The 26769-nt window shown below is 34.2% G+C and overlaps 1 protein-coding gene and 2 pseudogenes across 1 annotated transcript; all 3 read right to left on the minus strand.

Moving 5' to 3' along the window:
- Positions 1 to 1921: 1921 nt before the first annotated feature.
- On the minus strand, positions 1922 to 7562 carry LOC133248697 (olfactory receptor 6C68-like; annotated as a pseudogene).
- A 5163-nt stretch (positions 7563 to 12725) lies between these two features.
- On the minus strand, positions 12726 to 19558 carry LOC133248698 (olfactory receptor 6C2-like; annotated as a pseudogene).
- A 6275-nt stretch (positions 19559 to 25833) lies between these two features.
- LOC133248874 (olfactory receptor 6C2-like) lies at positions 25834 to 26769 on the minus strand. The gene has a single exon (XM_061419158.1). The coding sequence runs from the start codon at positions 26767 to 26769 to the stop codon at positions 25834 to 25836; it is 936 nt and encodes a 311-aa protein (XP_061275142.1).

The following is a 26769-nucleotide window of genomic DNA, read 5'->3' on the forward strand; positions in this document are numbered from 1 at the left end:
TTTGTTTCTTAATTCCACAAAAAAATGAGATTATACAGTATTTGTCTTTCTATTTCTGACTTATTTCACTTAACATAATACCCTCAAGGTCCAGTCATGCTGTTGCAAGTGATATGATTTCCCACTGTTTATGGATGAATAACATTCTATTGTATAATGTACAATATTTACACATTCAAAGAATTTATCTTTTCACATTTATATTTTTATTGAACTAATATTAAGAAAATAAACTGCAACTTCATTTCTTTCACTTGGCAACAGATATTTAATGATCTATCATTCAATTGTAGAATAAAATGTATTTGAAAAAAAGTTTGTTTATACTCAAATATATGTATACATATATATGTATATATATTTACTGAAACTCATATTTCATGTGATTTTATGATCAATGTTTCATTTTTATTTTTTGTCTTGTTCTACCCATTCTTCTTTCTGATTGCATAGTTTAGTTTCTGCTTCAGATATCCTGTATTAAAATTTGTCTTGTTTCAATGTTCTACTTGCTTAATGGCTGTACACAAATAAAGTAATATGTGATTCTACAATACATAATCTATAATTACTTAATGGTTGCTTATTCCAAAATACATAAATACACATGTACATGCTCATATTACAAATTTCCCATTGCTTATTGCTATGATTGTCTACTGATTTTTAAATAATTTCCATTTTTTCATCTAGACACCAAATTCCCTCATTAATTGCACTATTTCCCTGTTAGAGTTTCTTGAGTTTTCTGAATATGTAAGAATTTACTTGAGATTTTTAAAAAAATATCAAATTTCATCAATTTTAAGACATCACTTTAAGAATACAATTTTATTGTGTATTATTATTGAAAACAAAATGTTGCTGATTAAACTGAACCATGATTGATACAATTCTTTGTATGACATATAATACCTCCATTTCAGATAAGCAAAATTTGAATAAGACTTTGATATCAATCAAATGCAATCATTTATTTATTCTCCCTCATATTTTTCCTAATTATTTTGTTTTCTTATATTATTGTTTGTCCCAGATCTCCCAATAACATATCGAGTATTTGTTTTTCACTCATTACGTTCATTGGAGTGGGATTTAGCTATGCTGTTGGACTTTTCAAATAAGTGGTTTTTAATCTCTTTAGCTTACTTAACTGACTTCATTTTCTACCCATAGTAAGTTACATTTTCCATTTACTTTTGTAAATTCTTCATTTTTTTTCATTTTATTCAGATGAGTACAAATTCCCCTCTTTGTGGCTAGTTTACATTTTTGTAAATAATGAATAATTTAAGTTAACAGAATTCCTATTGACCATAGCTTTTTCAGTGTTCCAAATTTGTGATGTTATATCTGTATTTCATTGCTTTCCTGATAGTAATTAGTTGATTTGGTGTAAAAGCTATGATTTCCAAGGAATTACGTTTGTGTGGATTTTTCAACTTGTAGCTAATCATTTAGATTATTATGATAGAATCTGGACTATAAAAGCTTAATTGGTGTCAGATGTTGGCATAGGTTCAAATATACTGGGGAATGTTTTTCCTTTGACTCACAGCTGTGTAAGCTGCAGATAATACTTCTCAGGAAAAAATGTAATCTTTCCATGAAAATAAGTATGATTTACTAATTTAAACTTTCATTAAATGTGCATCTATTGTGTCACAAGTGCTCTTACTGCAGTAATCCTGAGACTTCAGCCTTAAGTCTCTGTGATCTATAGTGCAACGTCTCCTCCCATATGCCTGCCTATATTCTCCTGATTATCCACATGTTTTTATAGATTATTGCTCTAACCAGTTAAATCATTATTTCTGATACATTCTATTGACAACTTTTACCATAGTTTCAAAAGAATATTAAATTTTATCTAATATATATGTGTGTTCAGTGTAATAATATGTATTTTGCTAATAGTAAACTATAAGCTTCTAAAAAGTCTCCTTCCTATCCTTTTGAGATGATATTTTAAAAATATTCTTTCATACTTAGATGAGAGCAAGGCAATTCTTTTCATTGAGTCCTTAAAGGCTTTCTTAACTTGGTTGTTTCTGAAGGTATAAAGAAATGAGTTCAACGTAGATGAAACAGAAAAAATGAGGAGTGAAACCACTTTTTTAATGGTCACTTCTCCCTTTGCTGTAGGATTCAGGTAGATGAAAATGCATGTGCCATAGGTGATGGAAACCACTCTCATGTGAGAAGAACAGGTCAAAAAGGGCTTTTTCGTTTGCTGAGCAGAACGGAATCTCAAAATTGTCTTGATGATGCAGGCATATGACAGAACTACACAAATAAGAGTCATATTTAGGGTCAGCACAGCACAGATTATAACCATCTGTTCCTTCAACCATGTATCTGAGCATGAAATTTTCAATAAAGGAAATGCATCACAGCCAAAATGATCAATCTTGTTAGAGTCACAAAATTTTAGATTTAAACCAAGGCTAAGTGGTGGGATTAATACGCACAAACCAGCCATCCAACAAAAGATGATGAGAATCCTGCAGACTCTGTTGCTCATGATGGTCACAGAGTGCAAGCTTTTGCAGATGGCCACGTAACAGTCATAGGACATGGTGGCCAGCAGAAAAAATTCTGTTAATCCACAGAGGTCAGTAAAAGATACTTGAATGACAGAAGCATTATAGGCAATGACCCTGTCACCTGTAGCTATGCTATACAGGTATCTGGGGATACAAGAAGATGTGAAGGAGATCTCCAAGGACACATTTTTAAAGAAAAAGTACACTGGTGTTTTCAGGTGGGAATCCACAAATGTGAGTGTGATGATGGTCATGTTTCCAGTTAAACTCAGTGTGTAGGTAAGGAATAAAAGATAATTTGAACCTGCAGCTCTGGGTCATCTGTCAGTCCCAGCAGAATGAGAGTTGTTCTCTGTTTCTCATCACAGACTTCTGACTTCTCTCCAATCTGTATGTGATATTTAGAGAAATCTTTTTGTTATATACTATTTAACTGATTTATAATTTTTTATTTAATCTTTTATTTTATTATATACAATGTGTTCTATGTGTTAATAATGTCTAGGTAATGCTGAAGAAGCTGAAGTAGAATGGTTCTATGAAGACCTACAAGATCTTTTAGAACTAACACACAAAAAAGATGTCCTTACCATTATAGGGAACTGGAATGCAAAAGTAGGAAGTCAAGAAACACCTGGAGTAACAGGCAAATTTGGCCATAGAATACGGAATGAAGCAGGGCAAAGATGAATAGAGTTTTGCAGAGAAAATGCACTGGTCATAACAAACACCCTCTTCCAATAACACAAGAGAAGACTCTATACATGGACATCACCAGTAGGTCAACACCAAAATCAGATTGATTATATTCTTTGCAGCCAAAGATGAAGAAGCTCTATACAGTCAGCAAAAACAAGACCAGGAGCTGACTATGGCTCAGACCATGAACTCCTTATTTCCAAATTATTCAGACTTAAATTGAAGAAAGTAGGGAAAACCACTAGACCATTCAGGTATGACCTAAATCAAATCCCTTATGATTATACAGTGGAAGTGAGAAATAGATTTAAGGGCCTAGATCTGATAGAGAGAGTGCCTGATGAACTATAGAATGAGTTTCATGACATTGTACAGGAGACAGGGATCAAGACTATTCGCATAGAAAAGAAATGCAAAAAAACAAAATGGCTGCCTGGGGAGACCTTACAAATAGCTGTGAAAAAAAGAGAAGCAAACAGCAAAGGAGAAGAGGAAAGATATAAACATCTGAATGCAGAGTTCCAAAGAATAGCAAGAAGAGATAAGAAAGCCTTCTTCAGCGATCAATGCAAAGAAATAGAGGAAAACAACAGAATGGGAAAGACTAGGGATCTCTTCAAGAAAATCACAGATACCAAAGGAACATTTCATGCAAAGATGAGCTCAGTAAAGGACAGAAATGGTATGGACCTAACAGAAGCAGAAGATATTAAGAAGAGATGGCAAGAATACACAGAAGAACTGTACAAAAAAGATCTTCACAACCCAGATAATCACAATGGTATAATCACTGACCTAGAGCCAGACATCCTGGAATGTGAAGTCAAGTGGGCCTTAGAAAGCATCACGATGAACAAAGCTAGTGGAGGTGATGGCATTCCAGTTGAGCTATTCCAAATCCTGAAAGATGATGCTGTGAAAGTGCTGTACTCAACATGCCAGCACATTTAGAAAACTCAGCAGTGGCCACAGGACAGGAAAAGGTCAGTTTTCATTCCAATCCCAAAGAAAGGCAATGCCAAAGAATGCTCAAACTACCACACAATTGCACTCATCTCACACGCTAGTAAAGTAATGCTCAAAATTCTCCAAGATAGGCTTCAGCAATATGTGAACCGTGAACTTCCTGATGTTCAAGCTGATTTTAGAAAAGGCAGAAGAACCAGAGATCAAATTGCCAACATCCACTGGATCATTGAAAAAGCAAGAGAGTTCCAGAAAAACATCTATTTCTGCTTTATTGACTATGCCAAAGCCTTTGACTATGTGGATCACAATAAACTGTAGAAAATTCTGAAAGAGATGGGAATACCAGACCACCTGATCTGCCTCTTGAGAAACGTATATGCAGGTCAGGAAGCACCAGTTGGAACTGGACATGGAACAACAGACTGGTTCCAAATAGGAAAAGGAGTAAATCAAGGCTGTATGTTGTCACCCTGTTTATTTAACTTATATGCAGTGTACATCATGAGAAATGCTGGGCTGGGAGAAACACAAGTTGAAATCAAGATTGCCTGGAGAAACATCAGTAACCTCAGATATGCAGATGACACCACCCTTATGGCAGAAAGTGAAGAGGAACTAAAAAACCTCTTGATGAAAGCGAAAGTGGAGAGTGAAAAAGTTGGCTTAAAGCTCAACATTCAGAAAACGAAAATCATGGCATCCGGTCCCACCACTTTATAGGAAATAGATGGGGAAACAGTGGAAACAGTGTCAGACTGTATTTTTCTGGGCCCCAAAATTACTACAGATATTGACTGCAGCCATGAAATTAAAAGACGCTTACTCTTAAGAAGGGAAGTTATGACCAACCTAGATAGCATATTGAAAAGCAGAGACATTACTTTGCTAACAAAGGGTCGTCTAGTCAAGGCTATGGTTTTTCCTGTGGTCATGTATGGATGTGAGAGTTGGACTCTGAAGAAAGCTGAATGCTGAAGAATTTATGCTTTTGAACTGTGGTGTTGGAGAAGACTCTTGAGAGTCCCTTGGACTGCAAGGAGATCCAACCAATCCATTCTGAAGGAGATCAGCCCTGAGATTTCTTTGGAAGGAATGATGCTAAAGCTGAAACTCCAGTACTTTGGCCACCTCATGCGAAGAGTTGACTCATTGGAAAAGACTCATGCTGGGAGGGATTGGGGGCAGGAGGAGAAGAGGACGACAGAGGATGAGATGGCTGGATGGCATCACTGACTCGATGGACGTGAGTCTGAGTGAATTCCGGGAGTTGGTGATGGACAGGGAGGCCTGGCGTGCTGCGATTCATGGGGTCGCAAAGAGTCGGACACAACTGAACGACTTATCTGATCTGATCTGATCTGATGTATATATATATATATGTATATACACCAACATGTTTTATGTCTATCTTTTTTTTTATGGTTCTCTCTGTTTATTTATTTTTTTAATTTTATTTTACTTTTAAACTTTACATAATTGTATTAGTTTTGCCAAATATCAAAATGAATCTGCCACAGGTATACATGTGTTCCCCATCCTGAACCCTCCTCCCTCCTCCCTCCCCATACCATCCCTCTGGGTCGTCCCGGTGCACTAGCCCCAAGCATCCAGTATCGTGCATCGAACCTGGACTGGCATCTCATTTCATACATGATATTTTACATGTTTCAATGCCATTCTCCCAAATATTCCCACCCTCTTCTTCTCCCACAGAGTGCATAAGACTGTTCTATACATCAGTGTCTCTTTTGCTGTCTCGTACACAGGGTTATTGTTACCATCTTTCTAAATTCCATATATATGTGTTAGTATACTGTATTGGTGTTTTTCCTTCTGGCTTACTTCACTCTGTATAATAGGCTCCAGTTTCATCCACCTCATTAGAACTGATTCAAATGTATTCTTTTTAATGGCTGAGTAATAGTCCATTGTATATATGTACCATAGCTTTCTTATCCATTCATCTGCTGATGGACATCTAGGTTGCTTCCATGTCCTGGCTATTATAAACAGTGCTGCGATGAACATTAGGGTACACGTGTCTCTTTCCCTTCTGGTTTCCTCAGTGTGTATGCCCAGCAGTGGGATTGCTGGATCATAAGGCAGTTCTATTTCCAGTTTTTTAAGGAATCTCCACACTGTTCTCCATAGTGGCTGTACTAGTTTGCATTGCCACCAACAGTGTAAGAGGGTTCCCTTTTCTCCACACCCTCTCCAGCATTTATTATTTGTAGACTTTTGGATCGCAGCCATTCTGACTGGTGTGAAATGGTACCTCATAGTGGTTTGGATTTGCATTTCTCTGATAATGAGTGATGTTGAGCATCTTTTCATGTGTTTGTTAGCCATCTGTATGTCTTCTTTGGAGAAATACTTAGGAATATATCTACCTAAAGAAACTAAAGACCTATATATAGAAAACTATAAAACACTGGTGAAAGAAATCAAAGAGGACACTAATAGATGGAGAAATATACCATGTTCATGGATTGGAAGAATCAATATAGTGAAAATGAGTATACTACCCAAAGCAATTTATAGATTCAATGCAGTCCCTATCAAGCTACCAACAGTATTCTTCACAGAGCTAGAACAAATAATTTCACAATTTGTATGGAAATACAAAAAACCTCGAATAGCCAAAGCGATCTTGAGAAAGAAGAATGGAACTGGAGGAATCAACCTACTTGACTTCAGGCTCTACTACAAAGCCACAATCATCAAGACAGTATGGTACTGGCACAAAGACAGAAATATAGATCAATGGAACAAAATAGAAAGCCCAGAGATAAATCCACACACATATGTCTATCTTGTATTTAAGATTTTCCACTGTAACTAAGTAGATGCTGAGAAGTTTTATGGGTTGCAATGATATCTTTTGGCTTGAATTCATATCTTTTCTTGACACCTTGAATCTTTTTAAACCAGTGCTATGATAACTGGGGTTTACTTTATAGACTCTAGAGCAAAATGTAAGGTCTTTGCTCCAAAAGAAAATTTTGTGTGCTAGTTTCTTCTTAAGTTTAGTTCTGTTCACTTCAGTTGCTTGGTCGTGTCTGACTCTTTGCTAACCCATGGACTGCAGCACGCCAGGCTTCCCTGTCTATCACCAACTCCCGGAGCTTGCTCAAACTCATTTTTTAGGTTAAGTGTGCTTAATTATTACAAACAAACTAAGCCCTGCTGCTTTCCCACCATCTCCTGCTACATAGTCCACATTTTTGTTCCTGCATTACCTTTACTGAATATGTATGTAACCTCTACTGCTGATACATATGATAATCACCTTCCCTTCCCTTCTACATCTTCCAGTCAAACCTCCAAATATTTTCTTACTATCTCCATTATTGAAACAAAAATAAATGACAGTAAGAGCTGAGGAACTCTCCCCTCTGCTAGAGGGGATATATGTTAAATCAACAGGACAGAGAGAAATGCTATTACAGTCAATGTCAAATGTCACTTTTCTTTTTAATTTGCAGAAAATACAACTAAGTGATACAAACAAATGGTCCTTGCTGATCTACAATCAAGAGTCATTACTTAATCTTCTGAGTAATGAAGTTTGGCAAAAAAAACACATAACACTGTGTCTTTGGAGACAGGAGGATGTTACAGCAGCGTTTGACCCAGGTCAGCAGGAAAGCGGTATCATTTCACTTACATAAATCATTACAAAAATCTTGAAAAAATTAACTGTTTAATTATATGAATGAAATCCTTAATTATATGAATGTTTTATTTTTGGACAATTCCAATCAGATAAGAGAAAGGAAAAGTTTATAAAATTATACTAGTTTAATGTTTACATTATAGAACTTATACTTAGATATTTCTGTCTTGGCACAGACTACCTGTGAATACTTAAAAATTTGCCACCATATCTTGTAATTGGATGCAAAATATTTTTTTATGATTGTACAACAATATGGGCTCCCCAGGTGGCTCAGTGGTAAAGACTCTGCCTGCAGTGCAGGAGATGCAGGAGACATGGATTTGATCCCTGGTTTAGGAAGATCCTCTGGAGAAAGTAATGGCAACCCACCACAGTATTCTTGCCTGGGAAACCCCATGGACAAAGAAGCCTGATGGGTTGCAGTCCATGGGGTCGCCAAGAGTCGAACTAGACTGAGCAACTGAGAATCATGCATGTATGCACAGCAATATGAATGGATTTAATGCCACTGAATTTTACACTTAAAAATGGTCAATGTGATAAATTTTGTTATGTGTATTTCATGAAAACAATAACACACTTTTATATATTTAAACATAACTTGTTTACCTCAGAGTATCAATTTTTTTTTTTTTTTTGCTTAGTAATGTCACCTCAATGGCAATTTTGGCCAGTTTTAAAACAATACCTGAACTAAGTGTAAAATTATTTTTATTGTCCAAAGCTGCTAATTATTCTATCAAAAGGATGCTCATACAAATGTATTTTAATGTGTGAGAATAATTTATAGAAGTGAAATTTCTCAATAAAAATATTTTGCTTTTAGAAAATTTATATAATATTATAGAAATCATGAGATCAGTTTATAGCAAATATTTGCCACTATAATTAGATTTGGTAAATTAATTTTTATATTGATTCATGTCTTGTTCTTTTATAGTTATTATATATGTATTTCAAGATTTTGAGTCTTTAAGTGTTGATATTGAGTTTTGCCTTATAGTTCATAGGTTTTTTTTTAATTTAAATTTATTTATTTTAACTGGAGGCTAGTTACTTTACAATATTGTATTGGTTTTGCCATACATCAACATGAATCCACCACGGGTGTACACATGTTCCCAGTCCTGAACCCCCCTCCCGCCTCCCTCCCCATACCATCCCTCTGGTATAGTTTTATACAGTCAAGACTATCAAGTGTTTTTTGCTCTTTAATTTTTAACTACATTATTGAGATATAATTGACATACAATAAACTTCACTATTTAAAGTGTACAATTTGATATTCTGACATATGTGTACTCCCAAGTATCAGCCCATCATGCTAATCCTTCATTTTCCAGTTTCCATGTGCTCCTGTTTACTCTCTCTATCCCACTCATCCCTGCTGCTGCTCTCAAATACCTATCCGTCTCTATAATTATAGTTTAGTTTGCATTTTCTAAACTATTATATAAATGGAATCATATAGTCTTATTCATTTTTTTATTTCTCTAAAACATATTTTTTTCACCTTTACTGAGGTACGAATGAGAATATACATGTATGTGTAAGGTATAAAATCTGATAGTTTCTTATAAATATACATTGAGAAATAACCACCACAATGAAGCTCATTAGCATTCATTACCTGAAACAGTTACTGCTGCTTTGTTTTGTCTTGTTTTCATGGCTTATTTTCACACTTAAAATTTTAAATCATTTAGAATGCAACCCGTTTGTGTGAATAAAAAATAAATTTTTCATTTGAGCTTTTCTTGTGACTGAAGCAATTATTATATAAACAATGATTTTCTTAACGAACTGAAAATATCCCACTTTTATTTAACAAGTAAAGTAAAACTTTATATAAAAATAAACGCTATTTTTTAGTGTATACTTTCATGCTCTCAAAGGTTCTACTGAATGCTTTATCTTTTTTAATGCAAGTACATATTAATTTGGTTTTACTGATCTATAATATGTTTGATACTATTTAAAGTAAGTTTCTATTCACTAATAATCATTTTTCATTTATGTGCTCCACATTCATGAGATTTAACTGTTTCATACTGAGATAATTTGTGCAATTCAAAATTTTTAAAAAGTTGATTCCAACTGGAGTTGTGTTAAATTTGTCTATTGAGTGGGAAAATTAGTATTTTATTTTGTAACACATTGAATCCCTGATAGAATCTATTCTTTAGCAGTCAGATTGATTGCTTTGATGGAGGAGCTTATTGCCGCTATAAATGTTGTCAAAACTAACTTTTTGATTGCATTCATCCTTTCTTCATCCAAATAACTAAATGTTCTTATTTGTAAGTTTTCAATTAGATTTCATCAATTCTAATTAAATATGTCATTATTTTATGTGCTTTAATGAAAAAGTAATGAATAAAACATGTAAAATATTAAAATGGCAATTACGGTAAAGTCCATTCACTTCTCAAACAGGTAAACACTTGAAAAAACATGGTTTTCATAATTTCTAACTACAGTAGTTTCATAACTTATATTCTAATAATTCCAACTATTATACTATTTATCTTATGGCATTTTCAAGCTGGCAGTGAAACTCTGATTATCAGGGATGAAGGTGAGCATCCCTCACTTGTTTCTTTTTTCTCATTTGTTCTTGATTTTAATTAAGATGAGTACACAGCACAGTAAAAGTATGTAACTTTTATTTCTTTAGAAATTATTTTATTTTGGTAGTTTATTATATTCTCATTTTACTTTAAGTGTATTAGGAGAGATTAGTGATTTATATCCAGTGATCATTTGATCAATTAATCAAAACCTAAATATAATGTTATTTCTTTATTTTGTTGTTATAGCAAAATTGGTCTATATTTAATATATATGTGTGTATGTATTGATATATATTCCTATTTCTGTATACATTTCTTTATATCTCTATTATCTATCTCTACTCTTGTATTATGGAAATACACCTTGATCATAGTATAATTTGGACTATTTTTTGGTGCTATTTGAAATAGCCTACCTATATTCATCAGTGAATTTTATAGCTTATCTTATAACTTCATAATCATATTTTTGTCAAATATTAAGACATTTTAATAAAATTCAATATGGAGAGATATTGTTTGTATAATTGCAATCATAACAAGTTTATCTAGTGATTTACTGTGGTTTTAAAGTAATCTGATCCTTTTATCTCTTTAAACATGCATTTTATTTGCCTTCTTAAATGTTTTATGGAGACTGATAGATTGGTCTTCCACAACTTGAATTAATTTTTAAAATTCTGGCTTGCTAAAACTTTGTTCATTAACACTATATCTTCACGTATTTTTTTTTGTTGTGGTGTTGCTATAGTACATCTGTGAAGTTATTCTAATTTGCAATTAGAATAGCTAAGTATTCTAATCTAAATTTTATCATGAGCAGTAAAATGTTATTTTTGTTCCATTTGTTTTTTTAATAATGAATAATTTATGTTTGAAGAATTATTTGATTTCTTCTGAGGGTAGCTTTTATATGATTTCTAAGAATTCTTATGAAGTGTCTCTATCTCACTGCATGCATTGAATTCACTACTGCATTTTTTATATATAGTATTAGTAGCTATATATATATATATATATATAAAATTTGGGCTGTAAAGTCTTTCTCAGATAGAAAGAGAAACATAATAATGGTCTCCATGTCTTCATTTGTAGCTCATAACTCAAGAAGAGACAGAAAAATTTCTTAGAGAAAATTGCTGTCTTTTTACGTGGGAGGCCAATGTTTTCCTCTTAAATCACAATTTTGAAGTCTTGACTTTATGCTGCTCTGTCACTGTAAGTATTTTCACCATTTGGATTCTGACTCTTCAACTCCTGCCACCAAATGGGCTTTTAAACTCCAGCCTCTAATTCATAATCCAATAGCTTGTCCTTTCCATCGTTCATTTTTTCCTTTCCTGGGTCATAAATGGGATTTTCCTTTCCTGGGTCATAAATGGGATTATTTATCTTCCTTTGTGATTATTTTGTGCCTTTGATGCATTATAATTGTTCACATTTAACTTTCTCTTTTACCAATATTAAAAAAAGTATTTGAGAGATTTTATCCAACACATTTTTGTTTTTAATGTGTTTTCCTAGAACATTAGAAATGTTACAACTATCTTTCTCAGTGGTTCATTGTACTTTTACATCATGCCCTCATTCATTCTATTCAATATCTTATCACACAATTTCAATTCTCACTGGAATTTTTGTAGAATTTTATCCATATTTGAGTACAGCAATCAGTGGTATTATGCTACCAGTTTTATGGAATATTCATGAATTGTTTTTATTATACCATAAAACTTAATTATATGGGATTATATTACCTGGGCCTCCCAGGTAGCACTAGTGGTAAAGAACCAGCCTGGCAATGCAGGAGACAAAAGAGACGCAGGTTTGATTCCTGGGTCAGAAGATTCCATGGAGAAGAAAATGGCAACCCCCTCCAGTATTCTTGCCCGGAGAATCCCATGGACAGAGGAGCCTAGTGGGTGAGAGTCCACAGGGTAGCAAATAGTTGGCTACAACTGAAGAAACTTAACACAACAACATATTTATCTACAGATAAATTGATGAGAAATATATTTTCATTTTCTTTACCAAGACAAATTGTCATGAAGTTGAGAAAAAATAAAGCAAATAATTAACTTGATTAAGGTGTAATATAAGTAAATCTAAGAGAAACAGAGAAATGAAACTGAAATATAGATTATTAAAAGGTAAAGAAAATTATAAGCTTCAATAGAAAGGTTTGGTAGCCACTCATATTCTATGTTAACTTTATTTAATGACTGCTATTTTATTTTACGTCTTTAATAATGGTGCAATTCATTTGATCAAGTCATTGAAGGATTTTTTCACTTGCTTATTTCTCAGTGCATAAATAAATGGATTTAACATAGGTGAAATGGAAGACATGAGTAGTGAAATCACTCTATTAATAGGCACTTCTTCCTTGGCTCTAGGATTCATATAGATAAAAATGCATGTGCCATATATGGTGGAAACCACAATCATGTGAGAAGAACAGGTGGAAGAAGTCTTTTTTCTTTGTTGGGCTGAAGGGAATCCTAAAATTGTCTTCACAATTTAAGTATAGGATAAAACTACATATTTAAGAGTCAAATGAGGGTCAGCACCGCACAGATTAAAACACTTTGATCCATGAACCATGTGTCTGAACAGGATAACTACAGGAGGGGAGAGACATTGCAGAGAAAATTATCAATGCCATTGGAGTCACAGAATTTCAGATTTAGCCCCAGACTAAGTGGGGATATTATGACCAATAGTCCAGCCAATCAAGAGCAAAAAAACAAGTCTCTGGCATATTTTGCTGCTCATAATGGTCACATAATGCAGAGGTTTGCAGATCGCCACATAGCAGTCATAAGACATGGTAGCCAGGAGAAAAAAATCTGTTATTGCAAAGAGGTCAGTAAAAAACACTTGGCTGGCACAGGTAAGAATCCACAAAGATGAATGTGATGATGGTCAGATTCCCAGTGACACCCAGCATGTATGTGAGAGATAGAAAGATAAAAATCAAAACCTTCAGCGCATGGTCATCTGTCAACCCCAGCAGAATAAAGGTTGCTATGGTAGTTTTTCATCACCGATGACTTTTTTCCAAACAGTATTCACAGTTATTCAGAGATTATTATGTAGAACATATTGCCTGTATAAATACTAATTTAATCAGCTCTATCTTCATTACATTTTCATATTATATTTTAAATCATAATATGCATATGATTGGCTTACCTGGTGGCTCAGTGATAAAAATATCCACCTACTAATGCACGAGATGCAAGAGACAGGGGTTTAATGCCTGAGTGGGGAAGATCCCCTATAGAAGGAAATGGCAGCACCCTTCAAGATTCTTGCCTGGGAAATCCCACGAACTGAAGGACCTGGTGGGCTACAATCCACGGGGTTGCAAAAGAGTTGGGCAGAACTTTGCTACTAAAAAACAGTAACAATAGGCATATGATTGAATACATTGCTAAAATAGTGTAATTTCATGAGTAGGAAAATGTCATTTGACTCCCCTAAATCTTCCATATTCAGAGTTAAGTGAAAGAAAAAACACATCATCAAAGTGTGCATTTGCTTAACAATTCCATTCTTGTCAAAATGCTAAAACGTGAACGCTCAGTCTCTTCAGTTGTTTCCAACTCTTTGCGACCCTATGGACTGCTGCCCACCAGACTTCTCTGCCCAGGATGGTATGGGGAGGGAGGAGGGAGGAGGGTTCAGGATGGGGAACACATGTATACCTGTGGTGGACTCATTTTGATGTTTTGCAAAACTAATACAATTATGTAAAGTTTAAAAATAAAATAAAATTAAAAAAAAAAAAAAGAATACTAGAGTGGGTTGCCAGGCTCTCCTCCAGGGGATCTTCCTTACCCAGGGATCGAACTTGCCCTTCCTGAGTCTTCTGCATTGTAGGGGTATTCTTTACCCACTGAACCACCTGGGAAGCCCCCAAAATACTAACACATGATTTGCAATTTGGACTCCCTCTAGAGTCTTGACCAGAATGTGGAATCTCTGAGTTTTTTCTCTTTTTTTTTTTTTTTGTTCATTTGTTTTTCCTGTTGTGGATAAGTGTGTTTTCTCCCATGAACAATAGTATCATTGTACAAACTGCTGTGCAACATACAGGATTTTAAACACAATTTTATTATATTTTTAAAAGAAGTGCTTTGATAAAGGAACTTTAAAATTACACGTGGTTTTCCTGTATTATCTGTTTGTTTTGATTGCTTGGGCATATTTAAATCCGCTTCACTTCTGATTGCATACCTCTCCCTTTTTTCTCCACAATTGCTATAATTTTATATAGCACTTTTCAGTTAATAAACACATGTTTCTACTTCTACTAATGGATTTTTTCTGACTTAATATATTGGCTTGAACACCAAGCATATCTACATCTGTATTGAACCTACAACCAAACCATTCATGTCAATTTCAGTGTGACTAAATCACAGGTCATGATCATCCACATGGTTTGTCACTTTCATCACCCTTCCTGTGTACTCACAGATTCCATTTATTAACCACCCAATCTGTGCATGGTATTGTTGTACGTGCTTATATACTCTGTCCTATATTCAGCAACTTAACTGAGTAGATCAAATAATTGATTTTCAGTTGAAGTAAAATTTCCTCTGAAAAGTTTTGTGCAATTGTACTAGATGCCTTATTCTGCATACCTACTTCTGTGTTCCCACAAACAGCAAAACTTGCCACTATGTTAGTACTTAGCTAGAGAATATGTTTGCTGAGATCATAACTTCCTCACCCTTATAGCAACAACTAATGTAGTCTTACATGTATTGTCAATGCCTAAGACTATTTTCTTAATAAATTTATGTGTCTATATTTAACAAGCACAACAACAAAACAACAAAAGTGTTTCTTCATATTTGGGCTAAAATTCTGATACTCAGTATTTTTATTCAATTTTTTGTATAACAGTTGATAGCTAGACATTTTCTGGTTATTTTGCTTTTCCTTTTTAAAGAAGAGCTATTAAAAAAATAATTTAGATGTACTGTGATATTTGCAATTGTGGGAAAAGCTATAGGGTCATTCTCCTCTAACCCTGGTTTTTCAAATAAGTAATTGTATTTTCATTGATTCTGTGTTTCTATGCTCAGTTATCTAGAAATGCAATGTTAATTCCAGAAATCAAGGGTTTTATTGATGCTGAGTTTATACTAAAAGCCACTGCATCGTTACTTTTTCAGGCATCCCAACAATTACTGAAGTGGGGTAATTGATCATTTTCAATATAGAATAAGTGTCTCAAAGATTGTAATACTACATCAATGAGTGAAAAAATTTCCCTTTGAAATCATAGTTTATGTGTCTTTGAAGAGTTTCTCTTCATTGTTTTTAAATTGCATTTTATTCATACTGAGGTAGGAGAAGAGCTATATCTGATGGTTTGACCAATTAATAACATTAAATCCATGTGTTGGCAGCCACCAGTATGGGGATGAAGTGCTGACCTAGGCTCATAGTTTTGAAAACTAGGACCCTCCCATAGAATTTGGGTTGTATACAATATATATATTAGATTTAATTCAGAAGTAGTAGGGAATGATTATTGCCATCTATCTACTTCTTGTAATTTTTTTTTTTAATCTCTCAAACTGCATATGTATCACTATGTAACCTTATTCAATGTATTATGGACATTACTCAATGTTCAAAAACTATATTTTTTTGAAATAGTCTTATAAGACATACCTCATAGACTTAGAGAATAAATTTACCATCCCAGACGGAAATGATGGCAGGGGGAGGGAATGACTGGGATTTTAGGGTTGACATATACACACTGATTATTTAAAATGGATAATCAAGAAAGGCCGACTGTAAAAAAATAAAAATAAAAAAAGATAATTCCATAAGCTAATTGACACTGACATACAACAAATATTTTGGTTCATTTATCTTTCAATAAATATTCAAAAGGAGGGATTTCCAGTGAGTGATGTTATTGCAACTAATCTCTTAGAGTGATGAAGGAAGAAGTACACAGACACACCACACACACGTACATATATTTTCCAACTTGAGATTGATGGTATAGCTGATGCTATTTCTGCATATATACTACATTTGGATTTTCATTTATATATCCACCTATTTCTATTAAGTTATTTAATACATATTTTTGAAGACTTTGTAAAATACAGAAATTATATCTCATAGATCTTAGGTTAATGCAAGCACATGAATTTCCTTTTTGTCTGAGAAAATTACAGCTGAAATTAAACAAACAGAAATATTACTAATGGTGCAAAACATCACACTTACTTTTGTGTCAGTCAGTCATAACTTCCTTAAGTTGATTAAAACTCCTAAAGGCATTTAATTGAAAATGGAAAGTTTGATGAAGATTTTCATAGAAACTTCTGCTTGGCTCATGCATTTGTTTATCACTCTCACAGGGTGTTTGAACATATAGAAAGCTCTCTGAAATTGCTGTCTCTAAAAATTGGTTTGACTTTCCCAGGAAAAGCCTAAGAAATTGTTTTGTATATAGATTAACTTTTAAAAGGTGGGGAAAAAATGATCCTAATGGCAGTGAAATGCCTTAGACTCCCTCCTCTTTTGCAAGAGCTGGTATTTCAGAATCTTTGAACAGAGGCAAAGGTTTGAATATCAGCTTTGCCTTTTTTTTCTTCTTTTTAAATTTGTTCTCCTTGCAAATAAATGCCTTTAAAAAAGGTCCTTGATGACTTGTGCTGAAAAGTCACTAATGAATCTTTGGAGTAATTCTATTTGGCAAAAGCAAAATACAAAAAAGTGTTTTGACTCTAGTGTCCTTGGAGAAAACAGGATGACAAGTATCAGGTTATTCTGTTCATTTTCTTATTTCTCTTAAGAGCTTTATCAAAGGAAAATCATAATACAATAAACTGCATATTTTTAAAGTTTTGACATATGTACACTCCAGTGAAAACATTTACATAATAAAAAAAGTGAACATGTCCATCATCCTTAAGTGTTGATGGATTTTTATTATCTCCTGTGCCCTAGTCTTTCTGCACCTCCCTATTCCTCAGGCAACCATTGATAAATTGTCACTATGGACTAGTTTGTTTCCTTTAGCAGCTTAAGTAAATATAGTAATGCAATATTGTAATTTATATTTCATTTAAAATTACATTTATTTTACAATTATCAATAAATTACATTTACATAGCAATTTACATTTCGATAGACACTGTGAGAGTAGTCATTTCCCAATGGTTGTAATAAGAAGGAGGTAAAACCAATACAATATTGTGAAGTTAAAAAAAAATAAAAAATAATAAAAAAAAAGAAAGAGGATAAAAACTGTTTTCAACATCCCCAGTATCTCAATGTCGTTTAATTTTGTATTAGACTATGAATGAGTTTAAGCAAATTTCCATATATTTATTTTTTATTTTTTTCATTATTATTATTTTTTTTTACTTTACTATTTGCCTCTAAATTTGATTTACCCATAGGCAATTATGTATTCCTATTCTTTATTTAATTACTTATACTTTCTGTTTGTATATGTAAGAGCTCTCTTATAATTTAGATATTAATCTAGCATACGCTTTTTTTTAAACTTAGTTTATGGTATAATTTTATTTATAAAATATTTTATTTTTACTTAAAATATATTTATGGCTACTGTTCTTTATTGCCATATTCTTTTCTAAAAGTATTGCATTAATAATTGTGATCAACTGCAAGGAGATCCAACCAGTCCATTCTGAAGGAGATCAGCCCTGGGATTTCTTTGGAGGCAATGATGCTGAAGCTGAAACTCCAGTACTTTGGCCACCTCACGCGAAGAGTTGACTCATTGGAAAAGACTCTGAGGCTGGGAGGGATTGGGGGCAGGAGGAGAAGGGGACGACAGAGGATGAGATGGCTGGATGGCATCACTGACTCGATGGACGTGAGTTTGAGTGAACTCCGGGAGTTGGTGATGGACAGGGAGGCCTGGCGTGCTGCGATTCATGGGGTCGCAAAGAGTCAGACACGACTGAGCGGCTGAACTGAACTGAACTGATGAATACATAGTTTCATTTCAACATTGACAGTTACTGTAATAAAAAGCTATAATTTTGCTGTTGCAGTAGATATAAAAAGCTATTTTAAAACTTTTTCTCTTGCAGTTCCTTGATTACTCTGAAAGATAAACAATTTTTTCTATGCATTTGTTTGCTGTATTACCTCTAGGTTAGAAAAGAGATTTTTTTTATCCCCAATTTGATTGAGATAAATTGACATAGTCCATTGTGTATTATAATGTTTTAAATTCAGTATTTTCAAAAGTATGACATCTCTTTCCTTTATTTTAATGTTCTTTTTTTTCTTTTTTCATTGTGATGTCTTAAACACAGCATTAAATGTTTTGTTTTTTTTTATGAGAAATTCATATGCACACTGAACATGTGTGTATAATCATTCATCAATCAACCTACCAATCTACTAACAGATCAATAAGTAATATCTAAGTCATTGAATCCATTGTTTATGTTGTAAAAAATAGGTCTAACATATTTACTTGCAGAAGAATAAGTTTTAGTCACAACATTCATTCATTAATTCTTTTCATACTGAACTCAAATTTCATTTTTGTAATTGAATACATTAGTTTATTTACACAAAATCATTTCTATATTTTTGTTCTATGCATTAATTAGTTCTAGGCCAATACACATTTTAAATTTATTTCAATGGCTCTTACTTATACATTCGTGGGAAGTTTGTGAGTTTTAGTCTTCCAGGTGCATCTACAAATAATTTCGTGTGATGAATAGCATAATTGTTGGAATTTTAATGATAATTATATTAAATTTTATATGTTAGTTTTAGGTGAATTATTACACTTTTGGTGTGTTGCTTTGCAGCCAAGAATAACATAACTTTAAAAATTATGTGTTTCCATGATTGTATATCTTTAAATTGATTGTGTCTCTTTCCTCATTTAGAAAACTGCTTTATTCCTTAATGGCATCCTTTCTTTATTGTTTAGATTGAAATTGGTTTCTTATTATGCTTTTTAAATATTTTTTTTAATACAAAATATACCACTGATTTTTTAAAAAAATATCCTTACCCATCTTAAATTCTTGTCTAAATCCTATCATTTCTCTATAAGTTTCTTGAATTCATACCTCTTTCAATAACTTTAGTGGAAGAGTGTGTACTTCTTTTTAAATTTTTTTTTAAATTGGAGAATAGTTGCTTTGCAATGTTGTGTTAGTTTCTGCTGAAGAACAATATGAATCAGCTATAAACATACATATATCCCCTCCCACTTGAGCTTCCCTCCCATACCGCATTCCCACTCGTCCAGGTCATCACAGAGCAGATTTGAGCACCCTATGCTGCACAACAGTTTCCCACTAGCTATCTATTTTATCTAGCTAATATTTTACATCTGGTAGTGTATATGTCAGTGCTACTCTCTCAGTTCATCCTATCCTCTCTTTCCCTCATTGTGTCCACAAGTCCATTATCTATGTCTTGAGTTACAAATATGTTCATCAGTACCATTTTTCTAGATTTCATATATATGTGTAATATATGATATTTTTTCTTTTACTATGTACCTCTTTATATGAACTTAAAACAACATTAATTCACAGACATGGTTTATTTTACTGCTATACAGAAAAAAATGCTGCCTATTAAATATATTATGATGTAAATGATTAGCTATCATACATTATAAAATTTTATATTCAGGTTAATGATGCATAAAATATGCATATTTAAATTGTTAAAAGCTATATTTTATATCTTCTGCATAGCATTTATAACAAATTCTATTTATAGTTCGTCTATTTTCTTATGATGTTTCAAGACCATAAAACAATGTTGAATAACAAGGATGAAATTATTGTTGTCATCTCTTGTGTTGTTGGAAAAGAGTGTTTGTTATGACTGGGCTTCTTTCCCACTTTGGCTCAGCCTCTTCATTCTTTCTGTAGTCATTTCTCTGCTCTTCCCCAGTAGTATATTGGACACTTACCTACCTGGTGGGTTCAACTTTCAGTGTTATATCTTTTTGCCTTTTCATACTGTTCATGAGGTTCTCAAGGTAAGAATACTGAAGTGGTTTGCCATTCCCGTCTCCAGTGGACCACATTTTGCCAGGCCCTAACTCTCAGGGACATGACCTTCAGCCGCTCAATGTAGCCAGATGACATGCCGGGTGCCCTGGCTGTCCCACTGCCGGTCCTCATTGTGTGATGAAATTAGGCATCCATGTTTGGTCCTTGATTTATATTCATAGTCTGAAAGAAAAAAAAGAAAGTCACACAGTTGTGTCTGACACTTTGCGATCCCATGGAATGTAAACTCTCCCGCTCCTCTATCCATGGAATTCTCCAGGCAAGAGTACTGAAGTGAGTTGCCAATTCCTTTTCCAGGGGATCTTCCCAACGCAGGGATTGAACCTGGGTCTCCTGCATTGCAGGCAGTTTCTTTAACAACTGAGCCACTAGGGAAGCCCAAGTCTATTCATAGTCTATCAGCAATTTATTATTTAAAACAAATTTTATTTTTTATAAATAGTTTTATTAATTATTTTACCATGTTCTCATTTAATTGTGAATTTTTAATTATTAAATTTTATGAATGATTTTCACCATCTATTTATCTACTCTTCTGATGTGTATCATTAAAAATTGATATGATAAAGTATGTGGATAGATTTTACTGAGGCATAGCTTTTTTTTTTAGATTAAACTCTAGTTGGTCTTCTTCTTTTTTCTTTTAATATGTTCCTAACATGTATTTACAGATATTTATAGAGAAATCTTTATTTATACACTTAAATGAAGTTATAATTTTTTATGGATTGGAATGGATTCATTTAGGCTGAAATTATTTAGAACATTGATTAAGTTAGTGAGAATTTTTTTTTAATTATTCTCTTTCCACTTTACAGTCTGAAATTTTCACTTATCCAATAAATTATATGGGTTTTGCTGTATTTAAATACATAATTCCTTTTTTCATATTTTACCAAGAAGTTTTTATCTTTCAGTTTTTCTGTAAAATTTATTGTAAAATTGAATGAAGTATGTGTTTATATATATTTGAATCTCCTGTGTATTGATATTTATATCTTATTTCTAATTCTTAACCTCAAATATATTAATTTCTTTTTTCTCTATATTTAGGTATGTAAGATTATTTTTCCTTAAGTTTTACAGAGAATCAGTCTCTGAATTATTTGCCTTAAATTTAACACTTAATTGCTTTTGCTTTTTATCTTAATCTTTCATTGTTCACTCCACTTTGTTTCATTGTGTAGTTTTTCTAATTGCTTAAAATGAGTATGCCACTTTATTTTTAATCTACTTTGAAAAATGTTATTATCAAAGATTAGTAAGTACATAAATTACTGTCAAGTACAAATTTATACATACAAATGTCTTAGACATACAAACTTTATAACTGTGTGCTTTCTATAGATATTTCCCATGTTATTGCTTGCTGTGTTCGGTCGCTCAGTTCTAGCTGACTCTTTGCCATCCCATAGATGAGCCCACCAGGTTCCTCTGTCCGTGGAACTTCCAGGCAAAAAATACTTGAGCTGGTTGCCATTTCCTACTCCAGGGGATCTTCCCGACCCAGAGACCTAAACCACACGTCCTGGGTCTCCTTCAGTGGCAGGCAGATTCTTTACCACTGAGCCATCTGGGAATCCCTATTGTTCGCTAGGTATGCTCTAACTTGTCTCAAATTTTTAATTTTATTGAAGTTGGGTACTTAAGTTTAAACTGTTTATTTTAAATATTTACATGTAAAATTTTATGTCTGATTTATAGACTTTAAAATGCCACTTCAGTGCTTTACAATCAAGGTTCAAATTTTCAATACACTAGAGAATCTGTTTCTCTTCTTCTTTTTTTTTTTAAACTGATCTGAATTTGTGGATTTGTGGTTGGGTAGACTAAAGCGACTTAGCAGCAGCAGCAGCAGATTGAATTATAATTCTGCATTCCATTGACTGTATATCAGTTTGGTAATCTTAGTTTCATGTTATTGCATCATTTCTAAATGTTTTGACCATGCAACTATTGAGATCTTATATTCCATCTCTGAGTTGTATTTAAATTTATTTTGTTTGGACACATTTTGAAGTGTCTTTATTCACACTGACAAAAATCCATAGAGTCAAAGCTATGGTTTTTTCCAGTAGTCATGTACAGATGTGAGAGTTGGACCATAAAGGAGACTGAGCACCACAGAATTGATGCTTTCAGACTGTGGTGCTAGAAGACTCTTGAGAGTCCTTTGCACAGCAAGGAGAGCAAGCCAGTCAATCCTAAAGGAAATCAACCCTGAATATTCATTGGAAGGGCTGATGCTGATGCTGAAACTCCAATACTTTGGCTATCTGTTGCAAAGACCTGACTCTCTGCAAAAGACCCTAATGATGGGGAAGACCGAGGGCTGGAGGAGAAGAGGGTGACAAAGGATGACATGGTTGGATGGCATCACTGACTCAATGGACAGGAGTTTGAGCAAACTCTGGGAGATAGTGAAATACAGGGAAGCCTAGCATGATGCAGTCCACTGGGTCACCAAGAGTTGGACATGACTCAGCAACTGAACAACTGAAACTTTTGCTTTTAATTACTGAATTAGACATCACTCACAACTTTTAACCCAAATATTGTTATAAACATATCCATATGGATGGAATTATTAAACAAATTTGAAACAGAGAAATCAAATTGAAATAGTACCCAATCAGTAAAGTTAAAGAAGTTGCAAAATGTTAAAAAACAAACAAAAAACTTGAAATGAGATTATTGTTGTTCAGTTGCTAAGCCATGTCTGACTCTTTGCAACCCTATAGACTGCAGCAATCCAGGCTATCCTGTCCTTCACGAACTCCTGGAGCTTTCTCAAAGTCATGTCCATCGAGTCAGTGATATCATACATCCATCTCATCCTCTGTCATCCCTTTTTTCTCTTGCCCTCAATCTTTCCCAGCAGCAGGGTTTTTTCCAGTGAATCAGATTTTTGCATCAGCTGGCCAAAGTATTGGAGCTTTGGCATCAGCATCAGTCCTTCCAACGAATATTAAGGGTTGATTTCCTTTAGGATTGACTGGTGTGACCTCCTTGGTGTCCAAGGTACTCTCAAGAGTCTTCTCTAGCACCACAATTCGAAAGCATCAATTTTTTGGACCCTTGGTCCAATTCTTGGACCCTTCTTCAGGGTCCAAGTCTCATATCCACATGACTACCAGAAAAAACTGTAGGTATTACTATATGAATCTTTGTCAGCAAAGTGATGTCTCTATTTTTTTAATACACTATGTCTGTCATAGCTTTTCTTCAAAGGAGGAAGTGTATTTTCATTTCATTGCTGCAGTTACTGTCTTCAGTGATTTGGGAGCCCAGGAAAATAAAATTCACTGTCACTATTTCTACTTTTTCACTATCTATTTGCCATAATGTGATGGAACTGGATGCCTTTAAGTTTTAAGCCATCTTTTTCACTCTCCTCTCATCAAAGTTCTTTAGTTCCTCTTTACTTTCTGTCATTAGAGTGGTATCATTTGCATATTGGTAGTTGTTTATATTTCTCCTGGCAATCTTAATTCCAGCTTGTGATTCGTCCAGGCCAGCATTACACATATTGTGTTCTGTATAAAAGTTAAATAAGCAGGGTGATAATATATAGCTTGGACATACCCTTTCCCAGTTTTGAATCAGTCTGTTGTATGTCTGGTTCTAACTTTTACTTCTTGATGTGCATACAGGTTTCTCAGGAGGTAGGTAAGCTTGTCTGGTATTCCTATCTCTTTCAGAATTTTCCAGTTTGTAGTGATCCACAGAGTCAAAGTCTTTAGTGTAGTCAATGAAGCAGAAGTAGATGCTTTTCTGGAATCCCTTGCTTTTTCTATGATCTAATGGACTTTGGCAGTTTGATCTCTGGTTCCTCGCCTTTTCTAAATCCAGATTGTACATCTGCAGGTTCTCAGTTCACAAACTGCTGAAACCTAGCTTGAAGGATTTTGAGCATTACCTAGCTAGCCTGTGAAATGAGTGTGACTGTATGGTAGTTTGAACATTCTTTTATATTGCCTTTCTTTGGGATTGGAATGAAAGCTGACCTTTTCCAGTCCTGTGGTCACTGCTGAGTTTTCCAAATTTACTGGTATATTGAATGCAGCACTTTAACACCCTCATCTTTTAGGATTTTAATAAGCTCGGCTGAAATTCCATCAACTCCACTAGCTTTATTTGTAGTAACGTTTCCTAAGGAACACTTGACTTCACAGTCCAGGATGTTTGGCTCTAGGTGAGTGACCACACCATCGTGATTATCTGAGTCATTAAGGCCTTTTCTTTTCATAAATCCACAGAGTTCTTCTGTGGATTTTTGCCACTCCTTAATCTTTTACACTTTTGTTAGGTCCTTACCATTTCTGTCCTTTATTGTGCTCAACTTTTCATGAAATATGCCCTTGACATCTCCAATTTTCTTGAAGAAATCTCTAGTGTTTCCCATTCTGTTGTTTTCCTCTACTTCTTTGCCTTTTTCAATTAAGGGGGCTCTCTTATCTCTCCTCCCTCTTCTCTGGAACGTTGCATTCAGTTGGGTATATTTTTCCATTTCTCCTTTGCCTTTCACTTCTCTTCTTTTCTCACCTATTTGTAATACCTCTTCAGATAACCACTTTGCCATTTTGCATTTCTTTTCCTTGGAATAGTTTTGATCACCACCTCCTGTACAATGTTATGAACCTCTATCCGTAGTTCTTCAAGCATTTTGTGTACCAGATCTAATCCCCTGAATCTATTCATCACCTCCACTGTACAGTCATAAGGGATTTGATTTAGGTCAAACTTGAATGATCTAGTGGTTTCCCCTATTTTCTTCAATGTAAGCCTGTATTTTGCAATAAGGAGCTGATGATCTGAGCCGTAGTCAGCTCCATGTCTGTTTTTCTGACGGTATAGAGCTTTTCAATCTTCAGTTGCAAAGAATATAATCAATCTGATTTAAGTTTTGATGATTTTGTGACATCCATGTGTAGAATCATCTCTTGTGTTGTTGGAAGAGGGTGTGTGCTAACCAATGTGTTCTCTCTATGAAACTCTGTTAGCCTTTGTCATAGGAAATTTTGTCCTCCAAGGCAGGTATCTCTTGACTTTGTACTTTTGCATTCTAATCCCCTATGATGAAAAAGACATGTTTTTGTTGTTGTTGTTGTTAGTTCTAGAAGATCTTGTAGGTCTTCATAAAATCAGTCAACTTAGCTTCTTAAGCATTGGTGGTTGGGGCATAGACTTAGATTAAGGGAAGGCTTGATTATGATTAAAATGTTACTAGTAAAGTTGAGAAAATATTTATTCTTTCATTATGACCAGTCAACTACTTTTTTTTCTTACTTCTTTAAGAAGAATTCAATCTTTTTGATGAATTTCTGCAAAGCTTCCTTTACTTGCTTATTTCTTAGAGTATAAATAAATGGGTTCAACATTGGTGAAATAGAAGAAATGAGAAGAGAGACTCCTTTATTAAGAGCCATGTCTTTCTTGGCTGAAGGTTTGATATAGATGAAGATGCAGCTGCCATAACTGATGGAAACTACAACTATGTGGGAAGAACAGGTTGAAAAGGCTTTTTTCCTTTGCTGAGAAGAAGATAATCTTAGAATTGTCATGATGATATACATGTAGGACAGAATAACACACACGAGGGTCATGATGAAAGTCAAGGCAGCACACACTAGAATAATTCTCTCTATGAACCATGTGTCTGAGCATGATATCTTTAGAAGGGGAGCGGCATCACAGAAAAAATGATCAATGACATTAGAGTCACAGAATTCCAGATTGAGGCCCAGGCTAAGTGGGGGAATGATGATTAACAAACCAGCCATCCAGCAGCTGATAATAAGCCTGTGGCAGACTCTGTTATTCATGATGGTTACATAATGCAGGGGTTTGCAGATAGCCACATAGCGGTCAAAGGACATAGTGGCCAGAAGAAAAAATTCCGTTATCCCAAAAAGGTAAGTAAAAAATACTTGAATAGCGCAAGCAGTGTAGGTAATGGCCTTGTTACCAGTTGATATATTGTACAGAAATCTGGGAATACAGGCAGTTGTGAATGAGATTTCCAAGAAAGAGAAATTTTGGAGAAACAAGTACATGGCTGTCCTGAGATGGCCATCTGTGAGGGTGAGGAAGATAATGGTCAGGTTCCCAGCTACACTCAACATGTAGGTGAAAAAAAGAAAGATGAAAGCTAGAACTTTCATTCGTGGGTCATCAGTCAGTCCCAGCAGGATGAATGTTGTTACTGTGTGGTTTCTCAT

This window comes from Bos javanicus, chromosome 5 (genome assembly GCF_032452875.1).
Source record: "Bos javanicus breed banteng chromosome 5, ARS-OSU_banteng_1.0, whole genome shotgun sequence".
Classification (NCBI taxonomy): domain Eukaryota; kingdom Metazoa; phylum Chordata; class Mammalia; order Artiodactyla; family Bovidae; genus Bos; species Bos javanicus.

Excerpts from the sequence above, each read along its gene's own strand:
- LOC133248874 (XM_061419158.1), bottom strand. The coding sequence starts at position 26,769 with ATGAGAAACCACACAGTAACAACATTCATCCTGCTGGGACTGACTGAT.